Source organism: Salmo salar, chromosome 02 (genome assembly GCF_965601325.2).
Source record: "Salmo salar chromosome 02, fSalSal1, whole genome shotgun sequence".
Classification (NCBI taxonomy): domain Eukaryota; kingdom Metazoa; phylum Chordata; class Actinopteri; order Salmoniformes; family Salmonidae; genus Salmo; species Salmo salar.
The window spans coordinates 32,862,919-32,882,941 of NC_138292.1; the positions used below are offsets into that span (position 1 = coordinate 32,862,919).

A 20,023-nucleotide genomic window follows, 5' to 3' on the forward strand; every position below is an offset into this window, starting at 1 on the left:
TTGGTGGAGGATGATGGTGGCAACAGGGGAAAGAGCCTCAGATCCACAAAGTTCCTTCCACCATATGGCTGATGAGATATGTTGGCACGACTGCCGTATTGCATCTCCATCCAATGCCCTTGCTTGGAAGAGTACTTCGCCAGACTGCCAAGAACCTTCCCCTCATCCAGGCCAAGGTGGCGAGACATGGTAGTGATGACACCATAGGTCTTGTTGATCTCTGCACCAGACAGGAGGCTCTTGCCAGCATACTTGGGGTCCAACATGTACGCTGCGGCGTGTATGGGCTTCAGGCAGAAGTCTTCACGCTTTTTAATGCATTTCTGAACTGCAGTTTCCTCTGTTTGGAGCAACAATGAAGTGGGCAGGGCAGTACCGATTTCTTTTCTTACATCTGCAAGCAGAGTCTGTATATCAGACAGGATAGCATTGTCAGGCTGCTTACCACTCTCTCCCAAAATACTTCATCCAGGAGGATCCTCTTGATGGGGTTGTCCATATCAGCAGACTGTGATATGACCATTTCTTGGATTGACTCCTTCCCCTCCAGGAGACTGTCAAATGTGATGAGGGCAGCTTCAATGTGGTGTTCTTATTCAAATCAAATCAAAGTTTATTTGTTAATAAACAACAGTTAAAAGACAGGCTATAAAAGTAGAGGCTACATACAGACACCGGTTAGTCGGGCTGATTGAGGTAGTATGTACATGTAGACATGGTTAAAGTGACTATGCATATATGATGAACAGAGTAGCAGTAGCGTGAAAAAGAGGGGGTGGTGGGTGGGACACAATGCACATAGCCCGGTTAGCCAATGTGCGGGAGCACTGCTTGGTCGGTTGGTCTTCTCACTTTGCTTGGTGAGGTAGATTGCTGCTATAACTTGATGACCCTTCACATGCCAAACAATTTCCTTGGCTCTCTTGTAGAGTGTAGCCAATTTTTTCAGTGCCATGATGTCCTTGAGGAGCAGATTCAATGCATGAGGTCCAAGGTCATCGATGACTGCCTTCAGCTCATCTGCAATGTAGAGACCGACGTGTCTGTTGTCTGTGCTCTTGTAGAATACTGGTTGAGGGGTGGACATGTAGTTAATTATTCCTTGCCCATGAACATTCGACCACCCATCAGAGATGATTGCAATACAGTCTGCTTTCTCTATGATTTGCTTGACCTTCACTTGAACTCTGCATCCAGCAAATGAGTAGATACACCATTCCAACCAGAAATGCTTTATGTTGGGCAACGAACATTCAGAAATCTCTTCCAATACACATTGCCTGTGAGCATCAGTGGTGAAGCAGTTGCATAGACAGCTTGAGCAAGACATTCATCAGCATTTCTCTGACTGCGTTCCTCCATTGAGTCAAAAACATCTGATTCCAGGATGACCATGAGCTGTTGCTATCGATGAGGTGTCTGATTCATCATTTTCACCTCGAATAGAAGTAGAGGGACTTTTGTCAGAGGTTGCTTGTTGTGAGCTCTGAGGGAACTTTATGCACTTGGCCAGATGATTCTGCATCTTTGTGTTCTTCACATATGATTTGGCACAGTATTTGCAAATGTATACAGCTTTTCCTTCTACATTAGCTGCAGTGAAATGTCTCCACACATCAGATGGTGCTCGTGGCATTTTCCTGTAAAGAAAAAAACCCAAATACAATTCCATGTACAGATAAATAGTTAAGCAGTTAGATTAAACAACTCCTTTGTAAAATAAATGTTTTAAAATGAAACCTGTATGGAAACAGGTGAATTAACACTCCTCAATTAGGTTCACTGTTATAAGCTAACTTCTTTGATGAATTTAAGCGCAATTCCACTAATTCCAGAGCTTAACTTCCCAAATGTACTTGAAAGTTTCAGACCATTTACAACCCTGTGTGTGTGTCAGCAGATCTCAACCCAATTGAACACTTCTGGGATATTTTAGAGCGGTGCCTGAGACAGCTTTTTCTATCAACAAATCGTCAAATGATGGAATGTCTCATGGAAGAATGGTGTCGGATCCCTCCAACGAAATTAGACACTTGTAGAGTCTATTCCAAGGTGCATTAACTTGTGGTGGCCCCACACCCTATTAAGACTATGTTGGTGTTTCCTTTATTTTGGCAGTTACCTGTACATAGACATGTTTTGTTAAAGTGTATCGCATTATTGTATCTGAGCTCATCGTGTGTGTGTGCATGCTAATGATAAGTTGCCTTGTCTGTAGACGACAGTATGTTTACTGTCTCTAAGGAGACTTGAGATCTGGTTATGACAGAGAGATGGAGGTGAAAAATGTCACGACCCTGCCCGCTTGTAGGAAAAACAACCTGTGTTGATTGCCCCATTGCCTCACAGCAAAAACGTGACATTTTTCAAAAGCAATTTTCTTGTTTGTTTTAGTCGATTTACAAAACTACATTTAAGAAAAGTACAACATGGCAAGTTTACTTTTCAACATTGCCTGCTCCCTAGCGTTCTCACTACTTAGAAAAGGTAATATTGTAGTGCTTCCCTCGCCCCTTTTCATGACGATGCTTGCAGCCACTTGAGTGAGTGAATGCTAACTACCGACCGGAACATTAAGCTAGCTAAGACCAACAACACAGACTATACAGCTACTAGTAGTGAGTGGAGTTACAAACGGACTATACTAAACAAGTTAAATGTCTTACCTGTGATGAAATGTTTTATACACATAATTACGTGTAGCCTACTTGGACACTGCGTCCCCATATTTTCCACTCTCCCACACCGGATACCCTGAAGACACGGGGCTCTTCTCGCAGGCTTTATTTTCCTACATGGGAGCATTGCGAGCCGTAGGTTGTGATTTTTGACCTGGCTACATGTACATTGAACAACACAGCAGTTTTCAGCATGTTCTGTTATTTCTGTAGAACAAAATCGATGACGAAGTTGCCTCTTACAATGGGGGTGAATGAGAGAGAATGTTTTCTGCAATTTGTGGGCATGGTCAAGGAAATTCAATATTACATGAATGTCGACTGGGACTATCTCCTGTTTCTACAAGGTTCCAGCACTGTTATTACCTACAGTTATAACTCTTCCTGAATCTTAACCCTTACTGCTAGAGGAGAGTATATGAGTTAACGATAGTTACCGGAGTGTAACTCCAGTTCTATGAGTGGAGCAGAGCCCCATGGGGGAGCTCTGCTCCTAGTGGTTTACCCCGCTGCCTAGGCAGCGAATAGCCTGAGAGAAAATTATGCACATACCTGCAGCCAATAGGAGTACAGGTGTCCCTATATAAGGGGACTCTTCCCCTCAATTTTTCGGGAGGCTGATTATCTTCAGCGAGACTGGGGGTCGGCAGGGCCTTAAGCCCTATGGGGCTCCGCTCCACTCATAGAACTGGAGTTACACTCTGGTAACTATCGTTCTACATCGTGGAGCTCTGCTCCTAGTGGTTTAAGGCGGAGCGAAACGCTCTCAAAATGTACTCCCTGCCGAGTCAAACACTTTCCACTTAAGAAAAGGTCAGCTCAGCAATGGCTGCGACCAATTCCCACAGTACTGTAACTTACTGTGAACCACACTAAGTTACAATGTGCTGTGTCTTTGATCTAATCCGCTCACTCAGTCTAAAGGCAAAGCCAATGACTAGTGAGCAGATCATAGAATATGAGTCATACTAACTGTTCCACAGATAGATGAACTCAACTCTATTGATATTCAGATTAGTCTAATAGTACTGTAATATCAATTACAAAAATATATCCCTAATCCCTCTGCCCAACACAGTGCCCAACTGTGCCATTCAGCCAGGTGTCATGTCCTGCAGTCCTTCTAATAAAGGAAAAAAACAGTACAGGCTGAACCAGTTTAGAAGACATGATCACTGCTTTCTCAATGTAACCCACCACACTCAATCCATAGGCAGAGCCAATGATTCGTAGGCAGACGATAGAATTTAGGCCAACTATTCTCCCTCAGCACATGGATGATGCCTCAACTTTAGTGACCGGTCTAATAGTTAAGTAACACTAGGTTACAGTACTATTTCCCAGCACAATGGCACACTGGTGGCAGTCTAGACATTCCCTGTTGTATTGACAGTGTCAAACAAAGGGTATGTTACACGTGTGTCTCTCTCTCTCTCTTCTGTCAAAAAAGAACGGACCTAATGGCAACACAGCCCATTAGTCCTGCAACCTTAACTCAAGATCTGCCCTCAACTACGCTGAGTACAGAACGAGCTAGAGAGTTAGACGACCTGTCCAATAGGTAGAATTGGATAAAAGGAGACGGTGACGACCACGACGCCGCTGCACAAATATCCTCTACCCCAATTCCTCTGAAAAGTGTCGTAGACGCCGCTACTCCACAAGTGGAGTGGGCTCTTACACCATGAGGCATTGGTCGCCCTGCCGCCTCATAAACCGTCTCAATGCCTTCGCAAAGCAAATGAGACAGCCGCTGTTTTGATAGTGGTCTACCCAGTGCGTTAGCACCGTGACACACAAACAACTGAGGTGATGACCTAATCATCGCCGTGCGCTGCACGTAGCACGCTAAGGCGCGCACCGGGCACAGGCGATGAAGTCTCTCCTCTCTCCGCTCCTCATGAGGAGGGGGGAGAAAGCCCATAGCTCAACAGTCTGTGACCTGTATGAGCTCTTAATAACCTTCTGCGTAAATGCCGAGTTAGGACGTAACGCCGCTCTGCTCAAGTCGCCATTTATGGCAAGGCAGTCGGGTCTCGTCGACAGCACACACATCACTGACACGCTTGGCTGTAGTCAAGGCAAGCAACAGTGCCGTCTTCAGAGACAACATCTTGAGGGGAATTTGATTCAATGGTTCGAACGGCGTCTCAGAGCGCCTCGAGTACCAACGCTAAATCCCACTGTGGTAGCGTGGCTCTAGCCACTGGCCTAAGCCTCCGCGTCCCCAATAGAAGCCGTTTTACTAAAGGGTGACTGAACACAGTGTTTCTGCCAAACCCCTCATGACAAGATGAAGTCGCTGCCGCAAACACCTTAATGGTGGCGGGTGAGCGCTGCTTGTCAAACATGAACTGTAGGAAAGAGGGCACACTCTCAACCTGACAGCACACGGGGTCCACGTTCTCTGTGATGCATCATTGTGAAAACATGTTCCATCTACTGGCATAAGTCCTGTATGTGGAACTGGCACGTGAGCCCTGTATGGTTCTGATTACCGAATCAGATAACGCACGGCGCTCTAACCTGTCCCTCTCAGGAGCCAGACCTTCAGTGGCTGGCCGATTAGAGGCCATTGCTCTATCATGCCTGCTGCCTGAGACATCGCGTCCTGTCGGTTGAATTGGCCATGATGGCGCAATCAACATTTGAATCATCTCCACGTACCACGGAGCCCCTGGGCAGTCGGGGGCTATCAATATGATTGACAGCCCTGCTGTTCTCACACGGGCTAGCAGTGGGAGAATACAGGACAGCGGTGGAAATGCGTACAGGAGAACCTCTGGCCACTGGTGCGCAAAAGCGTCTATCCCTAGTGGCGGTTCGTCCTGGGCTCGTAGAGAAAACCATAGGGGACATTGCGCGTTCACACGTGACGCGAACAGGTCCACCTCGGCTCTCCCGAACCGTTCCCATATTTGGAGAACAACCTCGGGGTGCAGTCGCCACTCGTCGTCTCGGAGACCCCCTCGAGACATGAGGTCTGCTCCGATATTCTGACAGCCTGGGATGTGTGCTGCTGTCAACGAGTGTGCTGCTGTCAACGAGTGAAGGTGCTCGTGAGCCCACAGCCACAATTCCTCCGCCAACCGGTGGAGTGCAGGAGACCTGACTCCCCCTTTGCGATTTTATATAGGCTACTGTCGTTCTGTTGTCTGACCAGACCAGCACGTCGTTCCCCCGTAGGGTGGACATGAAGTGGGTCAGAACCAGTAGAATCGTTTCCAATTCCAGGAGGTTGTGACGTCCCGATTGGGACCACACCCCTCCGGCTGCCCGAGCATGACATGTCTCTCCCCATCCAGTCAGACAAGCATCTGTGTACACTGGAATGTAGGATGACTCTCTGCCTATTGCGACCCCTTGTGCCATTACGCACGGGTCTCTACAATAGTTCAGATCCGCTCTGAGCAAGGGGGGGAACTGTCACCAACCGACGACGGTGCCTCACTGGGTCCAGTCGTAGTTGAGCAAACCATTGCTGTGTTTTGCACATATGCAAAAGTCCCAGCGGAACCACGGAGTGGGCAGATGACATGAGACCCAAAAGTGTCATGAAGGAATGTGCCGTCACCATGTGATTCGGATAAAACGTTCTCAGGGCTAACAACTGGGCAGCCCGTCGAGGATCCGAAATTCGTTCCCTCATAGACACTGTGACGATCTGTAACCCCAGATAGACAATCTGCTGACTGGGCCAAGGCGCACTTTTTTTTTTTTCCCCAATTCACAGCAAATCCCAGACGCGTGAGGTGAATCACTGTCTGTGTAGTGTGTGTGAGCGCCAGTTCTGCTGACGGGGCCAAAACCAGTAGGTCGTCTAGGTAGGCTAATAGCCTTATCCCTTGACGGTGCAACGGCTCCAATGCCGCCTCCACACATTTGGAAAACGCGCGAGGTGCCACAGCGTACCCGAATGGCATTCTCACATACTCGTACGCCACCTCTTGAAAGGCGACACGCAGAAACTTCCTGTGACGCGGAAGTACCGGCACATGAAAGTATGCGTCCCTTAGATCTATGCTCACACAAAAGTCTCTGTTGTGAATACATTCCAGTAGACGTTTTGTCGTGAGCATTCTGAAAGGCCGTTTGGCTACACTCTTGTTGAGAGTGCGTAAATCCAATATCAGCCTCATTCCCCCCTGACTTTTTTGGCACTAGGAAATAGGAAGAGTATAGCCCGCTGTTCCTTTGCTCCTGGGGAGCTACTGTGACCGCCTCCTTCGCCAAAAGTTCCGTAATCTCTTTCACAAGAGCGGCTACTTCCTCTGGCGTCTTCATCACCGTCTCCACCACACCCGAGAACGGGGGTGGGGTTCGATGGAATTGAATGGCATAACCCTTCTCCAGCGTCCGACTTAGCCAGGAGGAGAGGGTGCAGCTTTGCTGCCACTCCCAATAGTGCTCTGAGAGCAAGAGAGCGCGAAGCTGTGGTACAGACAGTAGGAAGGACCTGTATTCCTCTATGGCCCAAGGCGCCGCTGTCTCCCAACACTGAAGTGGTGGGACAGCCCAAGGTGGGCCCCCTACGAAAGGGGGAGAGAACACTAACGCATTCTGTGAGAATCGGGGGCGCCGACACTTCGGTTATACATGTAACCTTGTGGTTCCAGCCCTCCGTGAACTCAGCACGGGTCTGCCCTACACTAATTGAGGCGCCAGCCTGAATTAGTGCGCCGTCTCCCAACTGCGATTACTTCATTGGCCCACTAAGGGGCTGTGTACGCATGCTGCTATTAAAACCTTTATCTACTTCACTCCTCAGAGTGTGTAGTGTTGGGTTTTTGAGGTATTGCATGATGGCTCATTATGAGCGTCCGTCTTGCTTTCCTCTTGTCATTCCCACTCACAACGTCCCTCTGTGTGTGCTCAACTCTGCAATGGGCTGTGCTGCACACAGAGTGGTGAGAGGAAGAGAGAGATGGAGAGAAGGAATCTGAGCGGTCTTAGTTTTGTTATGGAAAAGAGGTTCTCTTGTGACAAAGTCAAATGGAACACATTCTTTATTAAACACAGACACAATGACTCCTCCATCCCTTTGCAGGGGTGGGGGATGAACAGTGGGCGCCCTCACATGAAGTGCAGCGCTCTCTCCCGTCTTTTCAGTCTCGGTCAGTGGACTGGATTCTTTCGGAGAAAAACCCAGACACTTCCCAACATCCTCATCTTCTCTAGAGGCCGCCGTCATCATATGACGCCTCAGAGTCTGAGGCTATCATAGATATCGCGTCCTCTAGAGGGAAATCCTCACTGAAAAATGCCCATCGCTGTTTCCTCTCCTTTAAAGAAAGGAGTGAACAGCTAGGGCATTCCGGAGGATCTGTGAGGCTGCCCCTAGCATGCTTCGAACCTAAACACACAAAACATAGTTTGTGTGGGTCCAAAGCCGCCATAGTGGAGCAGCGACACTGAGCTCTTAAAATAGCTTTTGGGGGTGGAAAAGGCGTGCTCATAGAAGGACGACGTCAACAACAGGATATCAATGACGGGTTCATCCTGAGATCTCTTCTCTTCTAAGCTTCTTCAGTCCTGTCGCTGTAGATAATGGGAGGCTGATTGAGGGGAAGCGTCCCCTTATTTTGGGACACCTGTACTCCTACTGGCTGCAGGTGTGTGCATAATTTTCTCTCAGGCTATTTGCTGCCTAGGCAGCGGGTTAAACCACTAGGAGCAGAGCGCCCCTATGGGGCGGAGCTCCACGATGTAGAACCCCATCTCTATAACTGGGTTATAGTGTATGTGTCACACATGCATTGCCTTCAGCAGCCTCTTCAGTAAATTACGGTCATGTAAACTGTAAGGGAAGTTAACCCACTGACCATTCATTAACCCTTAACACACGCCTGACTCCATGTCTGTCTATCTGAATGAAGAATGTACGGCTTGATTTATAGAGATACTTAAACTAACAAATCTAACCATTCTGTACCCCAGCTGCTCTGACAGGGAGAAATGTGTGTGTGCGTGTGTGCTCCTCCCTACCAGCTGGGAGTCTTCTCCTCTTGAGGTCTCTTTCTCCCCAACTCTTCCCCTGATCTCCCTCTGTCCCTCTCTTCCGCTGTGTCTCTCTCTCTCTCTCTCTGTCTCTGTCTCTCTGTCTCTCTCTCTCTCTGTGTGTGACCCCTGAGGACGGTAATATATCGGTGATGCTCTATAACCTACCGTCTCATCTGAACTCCTACTTTAATAAAGGCTGGCTAAGGGAGATGAGCTCAGTTTATTTGGTCTTTGCTGAGTGTGTTTGTGTAAAACGCCACTGTAGTAAACATACTGGCAAGTGTCATTAATACTATGCTACCCAATGTGCGTGTTTGAGTTTTGCAGTTTGGTTCCCAGCCTGTCAAAACTGTCATATTTCACTAGGAAACTTGGGTAAGGGAGTACGGTGAGGGGGTTGATGAATCCAAAGATTGGGACTAAACCCCCCCCACCCTCAGCACGCGCACAGACACACACACTGTCCTATCTCTGTGAAATCTGTCTCTCCTTATTTCTCCTCCGAGTCCCTCCGACAACATCACTCTGAGTCAGCAAATAAACAACTATAACTCTCTGTGTGAGTGGCTGATATGTGTGTTTTGAGTGAAAACAATGTCTGGTTTTATCTGCAGATCAGCTAATAACCCAACATAGCCTGACGATTATGATAGTCCGTACGTGTGCACGCGCGCGCGCACACAAGCATACACAAGCAAGCTCTTACATTCACACGCTAGCTTACACACGCGCGCATTCCTTAGAGCCGTTGTTGTAATCTTAATTATTGACCTATTATGTGATCTCTGTGTGCTTCGGTCTACACATCTCTCTCGCTCTGTCTTTCTCTTTGGATTTTTTGGCTATTTGGAAGCCTGCCTAATTTCTGTGTTTAGACTATAATGTTGAGATATCTGACAGATGTCCCTCTCTTGTCTTTGTAGGAGATGTGTCTGGTGGCTCCTGAGTCTCCGTCTGAACAGGCCAGGAGAGTCTTCCAAACCTTTGACCCAGAAGGTAATACTGTTCAACGATAGTCTGATAGTCTCTAAGGTTGGGCGGTATCCAGATTTTCATACCGTTTCAGGAACCATAATGTGGTATACGGTATTACTGGAAGTGCACACAAGGGCCGATATTAAAATAGAAACGCACAACAATTTAGGTAACGGGGATCTTGATCCAGGAGGGGATTGAATGTCTCTGCTGTAACCAAGACGCTTGATCTTAACACTTAGCCACTTAGCAAGCAAGTTAGCAAACCAAATGCATAGCTAGAGCCCTGAGCTGGATATAATTTGACACATCTTAGGTTTCTTATTGTTATAAGCAGTGGCGTAGCGCGCACTCCCGCAGACCCTGGTTTATCGGTATTATTGAATATCATACCATCTGTATTTTGAAATGCCCCAACATACGGTATATCGCCTTAGTGTGTGTGTGTGTGTGTGTCTCTCTCTCACACACCAATATCCTGGACATGTTATCTTTTCTCCTCTCTCCTTCCTGGTAGAGCATGTGCCTGTATAACCTCCCACTCCTATCTTCTCATCCTCTCTTCTCATCCTCTGAGCAGGGGTCCTCTCTCGTCTCATCTCTGCTGTTGTTGTTTTGGGGTTAGTGTGTGTGTGTCAGCCCGCCAAAAATCCCCCCCCCCACAGCTGAGTCAACCTGCTCCCATCCTCTTCTTCCTCCTTTTGGGGGGGGGGGGGCACAGAAAGGGGCAAGGATACTGATAAAGAGAGGGAATAATATTTTATGTGATGGAAGAGAGAAGGGCAACCAGCTCTCTCGTGTCAGAATTAGACGTTCATCCATGTTTCTAAAGCATCAAGTTATTCCAAGTAAAATTTTGAAGCGTTTTAAACTTCAGGCATTAACTCCAAAGCAACTTTCTATCGCTGGATTCAAACTTGCTGGAGACTGGTGCGCCAGTGCCCACATGCTGCCTTTGCGCAGCAGCCTGTGCACACGGCCCACGGGGAACTGGAGCCCGGCACGGGATGAACGTGTCTTTGCCTTCGCCCTGGCCTTGCCTCCCGTTTGTCCTCTTCGGCTCATATTGGTAGCTTCAGTAAGTCCGAGAGAGTCCAATTCTGAAGTGTTTAAAGTTCAGGCATTAACTCCGAAGCAGATTCAAACTTGCTGGATTCGAACATGCAACCTTTGGAATCCGAGGCAGATGCTTACAACTATCTGACATCCCCGTCCACAACGCCCTAGCAAAACCGAAACCGACTTGAAGGTAATAGATAGACATGGATGGATGTCGAATACTGACTTGTATCACGGGTGACCTGGCTGGAGAAGGGAGGGACGTAGGAGAGTTCTACTTCACTCTCTGAGCCTCTACTTAGCCTCTACTGAGCCTCTACTTAGCCTCTACTGAGGCTCTACTTAGCCTCTACTTAGCCTCTACTGAGTCACTGAGCCTATACTGAGTCACTGAGGATGTCAGATTCTGAGGCCCGCTGCTTTCTAATACCTACCCTCTGCTTTTGGCCGTGGAAAGGTGAGCTGAATGAACGATGGGGGGATACACTATATTATCAAAAGTATGCGGACACCTGCTCATCAAACATCTCATTCCAAAATCATGGGCATTAATGAAGTTGGTCCCCTCTTTGCTGCTATAACAGCCTCCACTCTTCTGGGAAGGTGTTCCACTAGATGTTGTAACATTTCTGTGGGATCTTGCTTCCATTTAGCCACAAGCATTAGTGAGGACGGGCACTGATGTTGTGCGATTAGGCCTGGCTTGCAGTCAGCATTACAATATATCCCAGAGATGTTCGATGGGGTTGAGGTCAGGGCTCTTGCAATCAATCAAATTTATTTCAGCCGATGTCACAAAGTGCTATACAGAAACCCAGCCTAAAACCCCAAACGGGAAGCAATATAGAAGCACAGTGGCTAGGGAAAAACTCCCTAGAAAGGCCGGAACCTAGGAAAAAACCTAAAGAAGAACCAGGCTCTGAGGGGTGGCCAGTCCTCTTCTGGCTGTGCCGGGTAGAGATTATAACAGAACATGACCAAGATGTTCAAACGTTCATAGATGACCAGCAGGGAATAGTAATAATCATCATCCATCATCACAGTGGTTGTAGAGGGTGCACCAGATCCGCACCTCAAGAGTAAATGTAAGTTGGCTTTTCATAGCTGATCATTGAGGTCGAGGCAGCAGGTGTGGTAGAGAGTCGAAAACAGCAGTTCCGGTACAGGGAAGCACATCTGGTGAGCAGGTCAGGGTTCCATAGCCGCAAGCAGAACAGTTGAAACTGGAGCAGCAGCAAGACCATGTGGACTGGGGACAGCCAGGAGTCATCAGGCTAGATAGTCCTGAGGCAAGGTCCCAGGGCTCAGGTCCTCCGGGAGAGAGAGAGTTTGTTGGAGGGAGAGAGAAAGTGTGTTTTGTTAGAGGGAGCATACTTAAATTCATACAGGACAGGAGAAATACTCCAGATATAACAAACTGTCCATAGCCCCCCGACACACACTATTGTAGCATAAATACTGGAGGCTGAGACGGGATGGGTCAGAGACTCTGTGGCCCCTTCTGACGATACCCCCGGACAGGGCCATCCGGGCAGGATATAATGCCACCCACTTTGCCAAAGCACTGTCCCCACAGCGCTAGAGGGATATCTTCAGTCAGGCCAGTCATGTTCTCGACAAACCATTTCTGTATGGACATTGCTTTGTGCACGGGTACGTTGAAACAGGAAAGGGCTGTCCCCAAACTGTTGGAATATAATTGTATGCTGTAGCATTAAGATTTCCGTACACTGAAACTAAGGGGCCAAGCCCAAAGCATGAAAAACAGCCCCAGACCATTATTCCTCCTCCACCATACTGTACAGCTGGAACTATGCATTGGGGCAGGTAGCAATCTCCTGGCATCCGCCAAATCCAGATTAATCTGTCGAACTGACAGATGGTGACGCGTGATTCATCACTCCAGAAAACCCATTTCCACTGCTCCAGAGTGCAAAGCTCGCCGCCATTGGACCACTCCAGCCAATGCTTGGCATTGCACATGGTGATCTTAGGCTTGTGTGCTGCTGCTCGGCCATAGAAACCCATTTCATGAAGCTCCCGGCGAACAGTTATTTTGCCGACATTGCTTCCAGAGGCAGTTTGGAACTCGGTAGTGAGTGTTGCAACCGAAGACAGGCGATTTTATGCGCTACAGCACTCTGTTGTCCTGTTCTGGAGCTTGTGTGGCCTGCCACTTTGCAGCTGAGCTGTTGTTGCTCCTAGACTTTTGCACTTCACAATAACAGCACTTATAGTTGACCGGGGCAGCTCTAGCAGGGCAGAAATTTTACAAACTGACTTGGTAGCATCCTATGACGGTGCCACGTTGAAAGTCACTCATCTCTTCAGTTAGGCCATTCTACTGCCAATGTTTGTTTATGGAGATTGCATGGCTATGTGCTTGATTTTATACACCTATCAGCAACGGTGTGGCTGAAGTAGCCGAATCCACAATTTTAAAGGGGTGTCCACATACTTTTGTGTGTGTATATATAATGTATGTATGGAGAGATGGAGTTACCCATGGTATGTGTGATTGTCACACTACACGATGAGAGCGTGATGCATGTTGCTGGAGTGTGAGTGTGTTCCAGCTGAAGACTGATAAGGTCACCGTAGTCATAACACACACACACCCCCCATGGACCAGACCTGCACAGACACATTTGTGTGTTTGTTGCTGTCTTTGATATGTGTGTGTGTGTGTGTGTTCCAGCAGGAGTCTTTTCTGATGGCGTAAACAACATTCCTCCATTTCTTGTTTATAAGAACAATATGCCTCTTCACATGGCTGAGGGGGTGTGTGCGCCTGTCTGTGTTGAATTTTCTAACAAAGTGAGCCCCACCAGCTGAGAGTAGTCTTGTCTGTTCTGGTTGCCTCCACACCAAATATGTAGTAAACACACTGACCCGTTCAGACCAGAGAGGGAGAAACAGAGAAATTGATAGGTCTGTCTGCACTGAGATGTGTTTCTGCTGTTTCGTGAGATTTTTCATTTACGCCATATGGATGTTTATACACACACTAGAACCAGCAGAGCTGAGAGCAGTGTCAAAGCCCTATAAATCTGCCAGTGTCACATCTAGAGTCGGCCCAGTTCACTGTGTTATAGAAGAGAGGCGCCAGAGTGTACACACATCCCATATGCACGCAAAAATTTACACACACAGGTCTCACATGCACGCAATAACACACACACACACAGGTCTCCCATGCATGCAATAACATACACACAGGTCTCGCATGCATGCAATAACACACAGCTTCATTAGTGTTTCACACAGAATTTTAAACAGGGTAAAGCTATGACTCAGCTGTAGTCCTTCCCAGTATGTGTGTACAACACACATACTGTAAGCGTGGCGTGCACACACACACACACACACACAATCATATGTTAGTGTTTTAAATAGACTGGTAGGACATGCGCGTACACACGTGGTAGTGTTTAAAGCTGGTCCTCTCAGGTAGAGAAGTCATAGCTGAGGAATGTAGGTTAGACAGAGGAGAGGACAAGGCCGGCACTCGTGCTTTTGCGTGTGTGTTCTTGCATGTGTACATATGTGTTTGTGTGTGATGAGTTACCTCCATTAGCACAATGTAAACTGTGTGTTCAGTCTGCATGAAGGCCTGTCCTGTCTCAGTGCCACTGGGACTTGCTGATAATGGGGCACCCTCTTCACCCCTCCTCTTTGATAATGACTCCCAGAAAACAAAGACACAGAATTGCTGAGGACTCTGAGGCCTGTCTCCTTGCTGTGTTTGGACTAAAATTCTCTGACAAATATTCTCTTTCTCTCCCTCTAGATAACGGCTTTATTCCAGACTGTCTGTTGGAGGAGGTGATGAAGGCACTAGACCTCGTCTCAGAACCTGAATACTAGTAAGCGTGTGTGCTCTTGTCCAGCCGCCTCAGCTAATGTTTCACTGCTGCTGGGTAAAGAGCAGAGAAAACACCGACAGAACCAGAGAGCGAGAACACTAAACGTCCAGAGGAAGCCAGAAAGAGGGCAGGGGATGATGGCGGGGGGTGGGGGCATTAAACTGCTAGCAGGAAGACTGAGAGGAAATGCTTTAATGTGCTGCTTCAAACAAGGTTTGGGTTAGCCCCGCCTTAAGGTCAGGCTACATCAGTCATCAGCTGACCTGACCACACCAACCTGGACAGCTTTCACACTGTGGGGACAAGACTGACCAGTTCAAGTTACAATGGCAGAAAAGTTAGCTGAATATAACCATATTTCTTAGAAAAGACAAGCCGCACACTCTGCGCCTCCGATGCAATACATTTAACAAACGTTTCGACAGCTATGTTGCCTTCAGGGTTTCATCTATAACCATGTTTCTAACTAGCTGGATAAGTGTGTGTTTAAAAATGTGCGACTGATGAGGATATGTGTCACAAGTTCACCACATAAACAAACACTAAACATCAGGATGTAATTGAGGGTTTAGAGTGGGGAATAGTTCGATTCAAAGGGCTTTATTGGCATGGGAAACATGTTTACATTGCCAAAGCAAGTGGAATAGATAATAAACAAAAGTGAAATTAACATTGGCAGTAGCCTATGGCCTTACTGATGACCTCAGTGACTTTCAACGTGGCACCATCATAGGATGCCACCTTTCCAACAAGTCAGTTTGTCAAATTTCTACCCTGCTGGAGCTGCCCCAGTCAACTGTAAGGGCTGTTATTGTGAAGTAGAAATGACTAGGAGCAACAACAGCTCAGCCGCGAAGTGGTAGGCCACACAAGCTCACAGAACGGGGCCGCCGAGTGCTGAAGCGCATAGTGCGTAAAAATCATCTGTCCTCGGTTGCAACACTCACTACAGAGTTCCAAACTGCCTCTGGAAGCAACGTCGGCACAAGAACTGTGGGTTTCCAAGGCCGAGCAGCCGCATACAAGCCTAAGATCACCATGCCCAGTGCCAAGCATCGGCTGGAGTGGTGTAAAGCTCACTGCCATTGGACTCTGGAGCAGTGGAAATGCGTTTTCTGGAGTGATGAATCACGCTTCACCATCTGGCAGTCCGACAGACGAATCTAATTTTGGCGGATGCTAAGAGAACGCTACCTGCTCCAATGCATAGCGCCAACTGTAGTTTGGTGGAGGAATAATGGTCTGGGGTTGTTTTTCATGGTTCGAGCTTGGCCCCTTAGTTCCAGTGAACGGAAATCTTAATGCTACAGCATACAATGACATTCTAGATGATTCTGTGCTTCCATCTTTGTGGCAACAGTTTGGGGAAGGCCCTTTCCTGTTTCAGCATAAAAGTGCCCCCATGCACAAAGACAGGTCGATACAGATGGTTTGTCGAGATCGGTGTGGAAGAACTTGACTGGCCTGCACAGAGCCCTGACCTCAACCACATTGAACACCTTTGGGATGAAGTGGAACTCCGACTGCGAGCCAGGCCTAATCGCCCAACATCAGTGCCCAACCTCACTAATGTTCTTGTGGCTGAATGGAAGCAAGTCCCTGCAGCAATGTTCCAACATCTAGTGGAAAGCCTTCCCCAGAAGAGTGGAGGCTGTTATAGCAGCAAAGGGGGGACCAACTCCATATTAATGCCCATGATTTTGGAATGAGATGTTTGATGAGCAGGTGCCCACATACTTTTGGTCATGTAGTTTTGTATTTACAATGGTGTTTGTGCTTCACTGGTTGCCCTTTTAGTGTGGCATCCGGTCACAAATATTGCTGCTGTGATGGCACACTGGTATTTCACCTAATAGATATGGGAGTTACCAAAATGGATTTGTTTTCAATTTCTTTGTGGGCCTGTGTATTCTGAGGGGAATATGCCTCTCTAATATGGTCATACATTTTGCAGGAGAACAGAACCGTTATTTTAAAAGCATGAGAACCGGTTAATCTAGTCCCACAACAAAACGTCCATGCAAAGCCCTCCAGTATCTGCCTGGAAGCTGAAAATATTTGCCTGTGCTTGTTAAGGTTACCTGCCCCTCCCCCTCTGTAACCTACTGATGTTACATTGTGGCTTGATTCAGAAGATGGGGAGTTTTTTTTATTAGCTAGAGAAGAATGGATTAACTTGTTCAATGCTGGTTACGGATACTATAGACCTAGTTATCCCGTTTCACGTTGGATTTATTAACAAAAAAAAATTGTAAGACGTGTTTTTAAATTCTGGTGCTGCTCTGCACACACAAGCTTGTTAGCGAAATTAGCTAGCACAAGCTTGCTAGCAAGCTGACAGGACATTCGAAGTTCCTCCGCTCCTCCTAGGTATAATTCTGTGACCCTAATTCATATAATGCAGGTCATAACAAACTGCCCAGGGCTTCACGCCTCATCCTCAACCCCAGGGATGCAAACCGCTGAAACATGCAAAAAATCCATGCTAGGGGGAAATGCAGGTTTTCACTAATTAAATAAACTAAGAATATAATCTACATGATCAGTCTGTGTGTAAAATAGTGGTTAATGTGAACCAAAAAAATGTAAAGAAAGCAATCCAATGTTATTTGTTGCCTAGACTTTACTGTAAATGACACGCAAGTCTTAAGAAACAAACAATACACTAATATTGCAGTTAGCCATGACAGCCTTTATAATAGAACGCTTGTGACCACACACAAATGTTGCACTTGGGGGGAAAAAAACATCTTATTTTTGGGCTACACTGCACATTATTACATTGTACGCTTTCTGCCTGTGGACATCTGTTCTACAATGTGCCAGCAAAAGTGAGAAAGAGGGAAAGTGTGTGGTGTTCCTTTCACCTCTATAGTGGCATCCAGCTTAAGCCAGGCCCATCTACCCTTGATCCCTGAATCCACTTGTTGAACCAGCAATGCCAAATTTTCACCTAATTCTCTCATTCTGAAAATTAACCACATACTGTAACATTAGTTAACAGAAAGTGGTTAGTTTGTAAGCTAGTTAACATTTCACACAGATTGCCAGGGTCCAGTAAGCACCTAACGCGCAGCCTAGTGGTTAGAGCGTTGGACTAGTAACCGGAAGGTTGCAAGATGGAATCCCTAAGCTGACAAGGTAAAATTCTGTCGTTCTGCCCCTGAACATGGCAGTTAACCCACTGTTCCTAGGCCCTCATTGAAAATAAGAATTTGTTCTTAACTAACTTGCCTGGTTAAATAAAGGTGAATTTGTTTTTAAAACTTGAACGGCAAGAAGTCTTATACCAGTTAATACTATAGCGAATTGGTTAGGTTACTAATGTTGGCTCATCTGATGTTGTAACATTGGCTAGCTATTGTTAGCTGTCTGACTTTATTAGCAGGCTAATTTTCACACCATAAACTCAATAATTTGATCAGATTTGGCTAATGTTGCTCAACATTTCTCTGGCTAGCTACAGAGAATTCAATCCAGCTAGCAAGATACTTAACAATGCTAATACTTTTTCCACCACACTTTCTCCGTCTCCACAAACTTTACAAATGCCAGTAGTTTTTTGGTTACAGCTCATGAAGTACGGTTCATCACCTTCTCACCCCCTTCTCCGTGGTCAGGCTTCTCACCTAACGTTACCTCTTCGTTATCGTTCAGGGGACGTATGCTGTAACTGGCAAGCTGCCTTTCCTGAGCTCGCGCTGATGCTGTAACTAGTAAGTTGGTTGTCTCTTCTTTCTTCAGTCCTGTGTTGCGCTGCATTCTATGGGGGGTGATTCATGCCAGAATTAAGCCTTGTGAAGCTACTGATACCTCTCACCAAGTCACCTAACATCTTCCTAGCGCCATAAAATAACGCCATGAAGTAACATGGACTGTCAATGGAGACAAGTTTGTTTCTAAGGCGTCAAACTGCCGATGCGTTTATGTCACACATACACGTTATGTAGACGTAGTGTTCATGTCACATAACGGGTCAGTTTGCGTGTAAGTTTATTATGAACGATGTTACCATGAACATCTACACGTGTTCGTTTAAGTGTCTGTTTAGTTCATCAATTTCATATGTCGATTTAGCTAAAATAGGCCTATTACCTCAATGCAAAACAATGATCAAGCTAGTTGATATTGCAGCCACCGTTACTGTGTAGATATGCCTATTTCTCGCATCAATACAAACACGAGGGCATCTTGGTAGCCTAGTGGTTAGAGCGTTGGGTCAGTAACCGAAAGGTTGCAAGATTGAATCCCAAAGCTGACAAACTTTATTATTTTATTTTCTTTGCCTGAGCAAGGCAGTTAACCCACTGTTCCCTGGGCGACGAATACGTGCATTTCAATTAAGGCAGCGCCGCTCTGATTCAGAGGGGTTAGGTTAAATGCGGAAGACTCATTCAGTTGTACAACTGACTAGGTATCCCCCTTTCCGCTTCTTTATTGGCGGTAGCCTAGGTCTCTAGTGGCGCATTCAAAACAACTCGGAAGTCGGCAATCTTTGACTTCCGACTTCAGTGCTTTCAAGACAACTGTGAACTCTGGGAGCTCAGACTGGGATTTTTGTTTTGTTTTTAACAGCCATCCAACTCGGAATCTCTGGCGTCTTTCTCTGACCAGAAAATCAATGATGTCATGATTTGACCTCATTTTCCCTCCCACTTCCCAGTTTAAGGTATTAACAGACACAATCACTGTCACCATGCAATCCTTCATCTATACATTTCTGTGGGGTGATCTTATGGTTAAAAGCAGGGTTTGAATTGATGGGATATATGAGGATATTGGCCTTGTTATCGAGACATGCAAAAAGCATATTTTACCACTTGTTTGCTTAGCCATAGGAAAAGCGACGGTCCAGATTTTATAAAGTGATCTAGGCTGTAACAATGATCAACTCCACTTCACTTCTACAATTATTTCCGTAGTCTACTAGCCTATCGAAGGTCTTGCGCAGCCTAAAGATCACAGGAAAATGTGGTTGGTTTATTAAATGCTTCATAATGTAGAGCTATGCAATATACCAAAAAGTTACAATCGGTATGGGTCTATGCATCGACCAAACACCTTAATAGATAAAAACAATATTCAGGAGATTCCCAGCCTGTTTTGATCACAGATCATGATGAAGCCTTAACATTTAAGCTGTTTGTCATTGATTTAGCACACAATTGCTTACATATTTGATACACGTGAAGACCTATATTTAATCTGGATTTGGCAAACAAAAGCCTGACTAGATCCCGACTTTCCCCCACGTCATATTTATTACCAATTAGGCTAAATGTATTCCTATTAATTTGCATGGGCTAACCATTGCGATAAATGTTATTTACCATCTTCTGCTTTTTATGAATAAACAGGCATCAGAGTAAACATATCACTTCAATGCCCCCCCCCCCCCCACATTGTTACTTTTATTTATTTTTTATTTCACCTTTATTTAACCAG

At 46.4% G+C, this 20,023-nt stretch overlaps 1 protein-coding gene across 1 annotated transcript in view; it reads left to right on the top strand.

Moving 5' to 3' along the window:
• The window catches only part of LOC106580009 (ubiquitin carboxyl-terminal hydrolase MINDY-3), a 51,249-nt gene that overhangs the window by 18,669 nt on the left and 12,557 nt on the right, over positions 1-20,023 (top strand). Inside the window, exons 11-12 of the mRNA XM_014160548.3 lie at positions 9,602-9,674; positions 14,503-14,578. Coding sequence (XP_014016023.3) covers positions 9,602-9,674; positions 14,503-14,578 — 149 coding nt within the window. The remainder of the gene's footprint in view (positions 1-9,601; positions 9,675-14,502; positions 14,579-20,023) is intronic.